We start from the raw sequence: 10,781 nt of genomic DNA on the forward strand, positions 1-10,781 counted from the left end.
TTAGTTTTTAATTGCAAGGGTCAGACCAAAAAATATTAAACATTTCACTTTGCATTGGTGTTGCCCAACTAATTTTTCCAGTATCGTTTGTCTCATTTATTTTTACCCCCCTGCTCTCATCTTCACATTGACCATCACAAACTCTTCCCAGGCCTCTCCATTTCCAAAGTCAAGTTAACCACAAGCATTTAATTCACTTTCACAGCTATGACAACTGAACTTCTCCCACTTCAATCTCCCATTTCCTGCATCTCCAAAACGTTTGCTTCAATTAAATCTTTCTACATGCTGCCTCTGAAGTGTCTGTCTTGCTAAACTGTCACCTTCCCAGATCTTTGAGAGCTAAGCTTTTGACTTCCTTCCATTTCCTGCTCCAACACCCCCACCAAAGATAAGAGGTTCACAATCCTGACTTTCCACCCCACCAACCTCCTAATCAACACATCCTTCAGTTTCCACAAATTCCGGTACATATTCTTCCATAGATATCTCCTCTTCAGTTCTAAAGAACCAAATTTATTTGCATCTCCCTCGCCTGCTCCATCCCCACCAACTACTTTCCATTTTGCAGCACTAACTTAGGCTTCCACCCCGTCCCTTCCCTCCAGCCAACTACAACAGGATTTACACTTTTTTTTTAAATGTAGATTTCAAACAATAGAGGAACCAAATGGCCACTTTTCAGAATGCCTACATCAACTATGAAGGTGACTGCCTCAAGCTTCCTGTTAAATGCCATTTTAATTCTCCATCAAATTCTAATTCTAGGCACCCTTCACTCTTATAAAGGTGCTCAATGCAATTCAAGCACAGCGCAGTTTTCTACACACTATACCAAATTCTCCAAAGATCAGAAGTAGCCAATTTTTTACTGGAAATCAACTATTTGCAATATTGGCTCAATTTCTCTTCATCGACCCACTGACAATGGCTTGTCACCTCTGATCTTTCCTCAATTGATCAGTCCTTCTCAAAGCAGAGATTTATTAGAATGTTGCCCAGACTTCAGTTACCATTTTACAGGGAAAGTTATGACTTTATTCTCTGAAGCATTTAAGAATGAGGACAGATTTGATAGAAGTATATAAAATTATGAGGATTATGGACAGAGGAAATGTAGGTCTGCTTTTTCCCACTGAGGATAGGTGAGATACAAACCAAAAGACATGGGTTAAGGGTGAAAGGGGAAAAGTTTAGGGGAAATTCTTTAGTGTGGTGGAAGTGTGAATGCAGGCTCAATTTTCACATCTAAGAATTTGGACAAGTACATGGATGGGAGGGTATGGAGGGCTAGGGACTTGGTACTGGTTTGAGAGACAAGGCAGAAATATAGTTTGTCACAGACTAAGGGGCCAAAGAGCCTGTTTCTGTGCTGTAGTGTTCTACAGCACTTTAACACCTTTTGCAAATCATACATTTTCAACATTGGAAATATTTAGGTGGTATCAACCTGCTCGAAACAAACTGTGCCAGTAGTCTTGAATTTTACTTGTTATATCCGAGAAATTCAAAATTTGCATCTTAATTTAAGCAACTGAAAGCATTACTGATATTGGAGGATGCTACTGTTGTTTATACAGTACATTTCTGATTATCTGAAATGCTTGGTTATCTAGATTTTTCGGATAATCGAGAAATTTCTTTAAGCAGACAAGTAGCATCAGCAAAATATTTGTATCCATAGTTTAACAACAAGAAGAACTGGTTTTTCAAGCAGCTTGACTTTCTGTTCTATAGACAGGTGTAAACACTTCCTCCTTTTCTTCTCAGTGAGATTGAAAGTGCTATCTGCAAACGGTTTTGCCATTGCAGTTATATCTTCGAATAGTACACAGTTCATTCAAAATGGTGCTAACAGCTCACAGACCCCCAGCAGAGCTCTAACTTTGAGCAGTACACAAGAGCTCCGTTGATTCAAAATGGCGCTAACCGCGTGACAGGCCCAGACAAGAGCTGTATCTTTGAACAGTACTGTACACAAGATCTCAGTTTATTCCAATGGCATTAGAGCCCCACTTGAACAGTTGGGTAAAATCTTGCCCTCACAGCTGTATTTTTGACCAGTACATGAGAGCAACATTGATTCAAAATGGCTCTAACCACACAACTTTTTTTCCAAATTATGAAGTCACATCTCTGCTTGAAAATTTTTTTTCCGGAAATTCAAGAATTTCAGTTGACCAGTTTCTGGATAATCGGAAACATATTGTAATTTATTTCAGCTTTTTTGAAGTCTATTTTCCAATATGGGAAGATTGCAAACATGGTAAAACTTACTGCAAAGTGGTCATCTTACCTCTCTTGGCTGCATTTCACTTGAGCCCAAAAAATGCAAGTCAGATTCTGTAATGGATGAAGTCAGAGAGCATGATATAGTTCCAATTATTAAACAATTGGTCAAATTATATTTGAATCTACCTAATATTTAAACTATGACATTCATTGAAGTACCACATGTTAAGTTTTATTTAACATCTGCTTTACATACCAAAAGTTTGCTCTGTAAAATGATTAAACTAGCATTATTGCAATATTGGGTTAATTCATTCTGTACTTGCTTGTAGTGATAGGGGATCATGAACACAAATGGAATTTACCACAAATAACCAGTAAATCAAGTTTACATATTACATTGATAAAAGTAATATCATACAATCCTAAAGACATTTTACATTTAAGCAGCAGGATTAAATATTTCTACTCTCCATCCTAAAAAACAAAAAATTAGCCATTCTAAACCATGCCTCTTTTGAGGCAAAGACTCAATTGCTGACAGAGGTAAAGTTGAAACAGCTGCAAAAGCTTTAGAAGTTAAAAGAGCTGCAGCTTGTTCAAAATAAATGAAAACAATTATGAAAGCTTGTCAGATTTTTGCAAACAATTATCAAAGCCACATACACAGCATTTACTGCTGCACAGTAGACAACCAAAAAGCCAACCAAAATCTGTCTGAAAAAGAGTACAAAGTCCTACAACCCTTATTCACTGTTCATCTGGTTTGCAAACTACATTAGGGCACGTTAACCAGTTACTTCACACCTTATGCAATTATTTAGCAATAAATTCAAGCATGCACTAGAAAAGGACACACTATCAATAAAGTGCAATACAAGTTTTTCCATCTCCTCCCCCCTCTCTCTTCCCCCACCCTCCCAAACCCCACCCCAACAAAAGCAGCGTCACATCTCACTTTTCCCCAGCAAGGAAGAGACTGTACGCGTCAACACATCTCTGCTACCCAGGGGAAGTTTTCTGATGTGCAGCCCTGTTAACAAAATCTTAATGTTGTCAAAAACAGATTTAGTCATAGGAGACAAATGCAACACCAAAGATTAAACCCAGGGAAATGGCCCACTTGCCAAGAAATTCCTACATTGTCCGTTGCCAAATAAAAATGAAGTTTGCATTTCTTAAGTTACAGCAGAACCAAGTCACAGGGAAGGCAGTGGGAGGAGGGGAAAGTGACACTTGAGAGAGGATTAATTTGCACTTTTGGATAATAAATGACCACTTAAATGGGAACAGACTGCTTATTCAATAAATAATTGTGCTTTTATCTTTTATCCAAAGTCTTCCAATGTTCAAGAGTGTGAGTACATCCATTCTCTTCCTCATCTTCTAAAAAGATATCCAACTTTTGCCCTTTTAACACCACAGCCAATATTTACAGGAAGTCTATTACCAGAACCCAACTAACTTGATTGGTCATGAAGCACTAGCCTCCAAGGAACCACAAATATCCTCCAATTCCAAATGAACAGGCAGGAACAACTCCACAAAAATCCTCTTGTGCATTTCAGAATCGCCAGTACACCAACATATCAATTTATGTTGACAATTTGAATTGAACTTCCATAAACTGGAAGTAACAGATTAACCAAGTTGTTTCTCCTCAGATTGTTTACAAGGTGGGGTGGGGGGGGGGGGGGTAGAGAAGAAACTGTTCATTGCAACTGCAATGTTAGCAGCATTTAAATTAATGGAATTATACAAGCATTCATAATGTACAGGTAAACACTCATCCTGAACCTTCCTCAGGAAAAATTCCATGGAAGTTTTCAAATCCTTCCAAAATTGTGTGATTGCATTTAATGAAAGAAGACATAAAATCATTGTAATTTACTCCCGACTAAAAAAAAAATCAGTTTAATCTTGTCCTTGTGCCAATTTAAACCCACACAATCAGTATCAATCTTCACTACACTTTTGGCCAAAGAATGCCATTTATACCATTATGGACAATTTAATAATCATGACCACACAAACTCAAGAGGCCAAAAGAAAATATAACTGGGACACATTTCACTTACCAGATCCTTTACTAGACATCACCTGAGGCTTGGGTGTTATTTGCACCTCATGCATTTTATCACCTTCTTGCAACCCATTGTGAGGCACTGGAACATTATTAAAGTAGGAACATTTCAGAAGTTTGCTTATTGTCTCCTTCAATTGTTTATCTGGAAAGATAATGCACATGATTATAGGCATGGGATAGCAAAACCTCAGTATACAATTAGAAATGAAAGGTTTTTTTTGCAGGCTTGAAATTAATCCAAGATTCAGCAAATTCTGAAGATTTCAACTTACAGTTACTACCAACCACCATTTTGTCCACTCCTTCCAAAAGATCCCACATTTGATTTGACACCAATTCCATTTGATCTTCAATGCTAAAGGCAGAAAAATACACCAGAATCATTTGTACTGGTATACATTTCTTCCCCCACCAGCAGTTATGACACAAGGGACCAGTATTATTGTCCATGAATGTCACTCAGGCAAATGTGAGTGCAATTGCAAATCATTCAATAAACATCAAATTCACACCAACCTTTAACTAGGTGCTTTTTGAGATTTATTTTCCCAGAAAACAGTAAAGGAAAACTGTTACAGGCAAATGGAAGTTCCCAATTTTCCAAATTCTTTGAGAATTATGGAGCCTGACATGAGGTTCATCTAGAGTCCACGTAGCAACAAAAATTTCCTCACATAGGAGGGTGACACTTAACACCTTTTGACCAAAATCATGACCCAATTCAACAAAACCAAACTTGATGGAATAAAGGCATGATAACAAAGATCTGTTTAAGTGGGCAGCACAGTTGGCTCAATGCCTTAACAGTGCCAGTGATCAGAATCAGGGTTTGAATCCCACACTAAGGAGTTTGTATGTTGTCCCCATGTCTGCATGGGTTTTCCCTGGGGAGCTCCAGTTTCCTCCCACTGTTCAAAACGTAATGGGGTGTAAATTGGGTGGCAGAGACTTATGCCAAAATGGCCTGTAACCGTGGTGTACATTTAAATTTATAAATTTAAAATGTAATCTCAGGATTTAAAAAGTCTATCAATTTGTTTCAAACGGAACCATTTCTCCAAACCTTTAGATTTCATAATTCCTTACCCTGCCACCACTACAAGATGAACATTCAGCAAGAACAGTTTCAATGCTGACTACATAAATCATTTAAAAATATTTAATGTTAGAGAAAGCCCAAATTGTTGTAATCACCCAGATATCTGTGAAGTCGAAGATTCATTCTGATGGGTTTATGCTACCATATCAACTACTACCCTGCCCTCCCCAAGACACTTGAAGTTTTATTGCCTACAACTGGAATTTGGACAACTACTGTTTTATCTAACCTCTCAAGATCCAGTTGTTTGAAATACAAAACAGATGGTTGACTTGTTTTCACTCCTTATTCATACCAATTAGTACATGGGATTTCCCCTTCAAAATATCCAGGTTTTCACATTTACCAATGCAAGTATTAGATTTTTACACTTCAAAGGGAATAAACTATCCCAATGCAGATGGTCACAGCCAAAATCAACAAGAGAAGGGACTTGTCCAAATAATTACGAGTTATCTGTTTTACATTAACAATCATCTAGAGGATATCATCACCCTTCTATATTAAATGGCAACCCGCAGGTCTTCACTTTTTTTTAAAAATGTGCACATCACTACTTTCAATAGGTCAAAGTTTGGAATGCTCAACTAAACAGCATTCTTTATTGAAGGGCTTTTACAAGGACTGAATGGTTCAAAGGAAAGCACCACTATTTTCTGGTTTTAACTAAACAAAATAACCATGACTGGTAACTAGGGATTAAAGCAGTACGAAAGTAAAAACTGAATACCACTTACGATACATTTTCATTCCTTTCAGGACAAACAAGTTTACAAAAGTCCTTTAGGTACCCAATTTCCTTCCGAGAAATAATAAATGCACCATTGAGGCCTTCTCTGAAGTCATTTTGAACATGTTCCTGGTTGAAGTTATCCAGTACATATTTAATGTGCAACATCGTACACAGGCGCTTCTTCTCCATTTCAGTTCTCAGAATTTGTTCACGTCGCAAAGTTTTCCTTTGTGCTTTGAGCAGCTGTTTCAAGACAAATACAAGTGTAGAATTCAAGCTTTAACTAAAGGTGCTCACTCTGGTAATCAGGGTGCTCCTCTGTACCAGGGCACAGAGTCTCCAAGCCATTCATTAACAAACACTATAGCAACATACAGGTGATTTTATGGGGGTGGCCCAGGCAAATGAGCAAGTACATGAAGTAGCCTTTGTAGGACACACACACTAAAGAACACCCAAATGGATAATTGGAGCAAACAAATGAGGATAAAAACAATGCTGCCTTGACAAGGCACTACAAAGTGACTTCAATTGTGGATCATGTTAGAATCAAAAGTGACCAAAAATAAATTAGAATTAAGAGACATGGAGGAAATATTGTCAATTCTTTTGAACTGGAACAAAAAGCACGTGAAAATGCTGGTATTAAATTTGCACTGACAGCATTAGGCAGCACAGCTGTCCAGGTCATTGCTGCATTTGTTTAAGGTTGCACAATAGTCTGAACTGCTAAACGAGATATTGTCATTCAAACCCATGAGAATTCAAATGGACCATTGCATTTAATCAATGAGTAGCAATGCTCGTTCAGCCAATTTAATCTGCTTCTCACGAGTGCAACGTTTGCAAGTTCCCAACAGCAAGGGGCAACTTTAAGAGGCAGACTGAGCTTCCAGTGCTGCAACCATTTTAGACTTGTTAGCAAACAAGAAATCTTACCTCCTGATTGAGTGCAGAAAAGGTTTTTTGCAGCTCCTTAGCAAATTCTAAATTGTGAATAACTTCTTCATATTTCTCTACAGCATCCTGTGAAACACATCATTCATGCATCATGTTCCTGGCTTTAAAAACAGTTTAAATCTAAGACATTCTTTTGCAATATTGTACTTTTCCAAAAGAAGACTCAATGGTCAGTTTATTGACCGGGTAGATATCAGACAACCACCACATCCACCTTTCAAAGCGCAAATCCTCGGAACTGCATGTCATGATAAAATAGAGCACACCTTTTCATGACCATGTTGAAGCAAATTCCCAGCTTCTTCAGAACACTCATCTTTGTTTTGCAGTAATATTTACACAATTTTCAGGAAGAAAATATCACTAGAACTTGCTAATCAAGTATGAAGGAGCAAAATTATAATTAATAAATTTGTTGGGCACCAAAGTCATTACACCCTTGTAATTTTTGTCACATGCCTTTACCCATTCCAAAACCCAATCAAAAATCTTGCATTACATGCATTCATGTCAGTGCATTCATTGGACAGACTGTCAGCTGACTTTGTCACCCTTCCACACCCTCATACATGAAAGGGATAAAGCAAAATTACATGTTCAGAAAAAAAATACATCCAAATTCTACATGTTCCCACCTAAGTATTTTTGCTCACAGAATACGCAGTTCAGTGCAACCTGGTGGTTTGAGATTAGTAGGAGAAAGCACAAGGTTAGTTATCAAAAGCAAAGAATTCCAGAGATAGAAAACCATTTGACTTGAATTTTCAAAGGCATTAAATGGTATTTATGGAGCAAATCTTACCAATTTAACTGCTTGCCAAAATGTTGCCATAAGAGTTTTATTCCACAAAAATGAGGAATAAACACTCATTTTCTTTCTATATTCATATCAAAATAATTTGATGACTAAAATGCATCCAAACAAGCATGTTTTAAGTCTCAAAACACTCAAACTTTCAATCAAACACCAAACCACACCAAGTGGTCACAAATCTGGACAAGTAGCAAAGAACCCATAAAGAATAGAATTTTGAAGGCTAAAAATAGATAGGTAGAGACAAGAAAGGCATTTTGGTGCAAATGATCAAGATGTTCTAATAAACAAGATGGACGCATGTTTACATGACAGTGTCACCACTTCCCAAGTTCTTTCTCGTTGCATTGTTCGGAAACATAGATATAACAGTGGGAGTATAGCATTAATATTGAACCCATGTTTTAACACCACACTAATGACATTGTAGATTATGCTTTCCAATGGATCTTCAGTTGGTCACTCAAACTTCGGTAGTGATCTCCCAATATCCTCAGGTCACCCAAGTCCAAACACATGGTACATCCATGGCAACTTGTGCATTTTTCCCCCAAAGGTTTGTGGTCACCTACTGCAGCAACCCCAACCTAAATGTGTGCCTTTGCATCAAGTGTCAGATGCTTTGATACTGCTTTGATAAAAGCTCCTTGGGACTATAGGTTGTAAAAGAGCTGAACAAATGTAAAGTTATTAATATAACCAGCAAAGTCTTTGATGAATTTCTGGTAGATGGATAGTTGAACCAAGCCAACCAAGGGGCAGAGTAATGACATAGAAATTTACACTAATTTTACATCAGGCTCTAAAACAGCAAATTCATAGCCAGGAACAGTGTTTGGTTATTGCATTTGAAGATCAGAAACTACTTTGGGAACAAGCAGAGAGAGATTGGCTGGCAAGAATCTTTATTTGCCTCAATGAAGCAGAGAGCTAAACAACTGGAATTGTTGCAGCATGGAAACTGGGTCATGAAGTGACATTCAACTGTTCTTTCCACTGAAAAAAGGTTGAGGCTGACAAAACTTCCAAAGTAAAAAAGATGAAATGATCAAAATCAAACTGAACTTCATGTCAACTGAACTTCCAGTGGGTCAATTTGACCTCTTCAGATCCACAATGAAGAAACCAGAACAAATCACCAATGTAAAATACTTGCCAACTGGTCTTGATTAAGTTCCTCTCTTTTTAAGCGTTCTTTGTAGTCATCTAGTTTTGCCTTCAAGATGAGAAAAACAATAGGGTCACCCTCCACGATCATACAAGTAGACAGTTTTAGAATCTACAGACCTTTCATCTACAATCAAGTATGTTGGAGTCAGATATTCAATAATGTATTTAAAAACTATTGGTATGCCCTTTGAATTAAAGTAGCGATGTGCTGGCAGAAAAACCCCCCCAGCAATTTGATAGGTTGATTATTTTACTTTAATAAAAGGGCAAAGTTTGGTCAACGCCTGTGCAATAGAGAAGGCCGAATTGTACTTTTCCAATACGAATGAACTTACTGATTTTTTTTTTTTTAATTACTATCTCCCCAGTCCCAATTGCGTCGTTCAATCCCGACCTCCACCCTTCCCCAAATTCTGTCTCGCCTTTACATTTGCACATTTCGGCTGGGCGAGGATGACAAAGCATGGGGGCGGGGAGATGAGAAAACTCGAATGTTTCACGCAACCCGAAATCGAAGGACTACTTTTTTTTTAATGCCTAGGATGAAAAGCAAGAGTTGTCACTCTTCGCAAAGGCAGGACAACTGGGGCAATGATCTGGGTTTCCGAGTGCCCTGCCACTCATTTCGAGAAAAGGGGCAGCGACACCTAAACGAATGCGCAATGAGATGGGGGCAATTTAAGAAATATCTCGGGGAAACCAGATGGGGCTGGGCCAGAGAACAAAATGCAAGCATGAAAGTTCAGAAGTTGAATCTTTGCACTGATGGTGTCCAGCGGCAGTGAATACATTGCAGCTCCAGTGCAGAATCTCGCCCTGCAGAGTCAGGAGCAAGGACACACAGAGGGACGCGGGGCGACCAGACATTACCTTCCTTTTCTCTATGTTTCTAATTTTGTGCTTCAGGCAGATCATGCCGTTTTCCAAGTAAGTCTCATACGCCTGATACTGGCTGCTGGCCGCCGCCAAAGCTTGAATAAATGGAGCCGGTCCTTGGGACCCAGCGGCGGCGCCTCCTCCTCCCCCACCACCTCCGACGCTGCTGCTGCCGCCGCTGGAAGGGGACCTCTTCTCGGCCTTCATCTTCATCGCTACTGCTCCTCGCTCCGAGGAAACGCAGTAACAAATGGACAGAACAGCAAATAGCTGGAGCAAGTCGCGGCGGCGGCGGCGGCGGCGCCGCGGGTGGAGGGCGTGTTTGTTGCAGCAGCTGTTCGCCGCCGCTGTCACCATCCCCAGCACTGCGACGCCCCCTCCGTCCGCCGCCGCTTTTATGGCCGGCACTCCATCCCATTTCGCCGAGCCCACGTTCCACTGCGTGCTCCGGTGTCCCAATCGAGCCCGGACTTCAATGCCCAGCCGTGACGAAGGGCGAAACGCTGCTGCGTGACCTGCTGATTTTCTCCTGGACGAAAATGCCACTGGGTGTCCTCTTTAAGTCGATGGATTTGAAATGTACTTGGCCGTGAAATTGAAATGTCCACGCTCTGTCATTGCAACAGAGAGAAAAGTCACTGAATGGCCTCCTGGAAGAATCTGTCAATGTAATTAATACAGACAAATTAAATATTGAACAAGGTCATTAATATGCATCGATATTTAAAGGTATCCATGTGCCTATTTTTGCTTCTAAAATTCTTAAATGATATTGATTTCATGTGTATTAATCACATCATGATAGATTACT

At 39.3% G+C, this 10,781-nt stretch overlaps 1 protein-coding gene across 3 annotated transcripts in view; it reads right to left on the reverse strand.

The window, feature by feature from the left end:
- caprin2 (caprin family member 2) overlaps positions 1 to 10,536 on the reverse strand; it is a 74,298-nt gene extending 63,762 nt beyond the window's left edge. For 2 of the 3 annotated variants that reach the window (XM_069903130.1, XM_069903128.1), the window contains exons 1-7: positions 9,965 to 10,535; positions 9,081 to 9,140; positions 7,090 to 7,176; positions 6,155 to 6,393; positions 4,591 to 4,673; positions 4,311 to 4,460; positions 2,297 to 2,343 (exon numbers count right to left, since the gene is read on the reverse strand). In XM_069903130.1, coding sequence (XP_069759231.1) covers positions 2,297 to 2,343; positions 4,311 to 4,460; positions 4,591 to 4,673; positions 6,155 to 6,393; positions 7,090 to 7,176; positions 9,081 to 9,140; positions 9,965 to 10,327 — 1,029 coding nt within the window. In that variant the 5' untranslated portion in view covers positions 10,328 to 10,535. Of the gene's footprint in view, positions 1 to 2,296; positions 2,344 to 4,310; positions 4,461 to 4,590; positions 4,674 to 6,154; positions 6,394 to 7,089; positions 7,177 to 9,080; positions 9,141 to 9,964 lie in introns of all 3 variants that reach the window. The other variant, XM_069903129.1, reaches the window with a different exon arrangement.
- Positions 10,537 to 10,781: the final 245 nt, after the last annotated feature.

This window comes from Narcine bancroftii, chromosome 11 (genome assembly GCF_036971445.1).
Source record: "Narcine bancroftii isolate sNarBan1 chromosome 11, sNarBan1.hap1, whole genome shotgun sequence".
Taxonomy (NCBI): Eukaryota; Metazoa; Chordata; class Chondrichthyes; order Torpediniformes; family Narcinidae; genus Narcine; species Narcine bancroftii.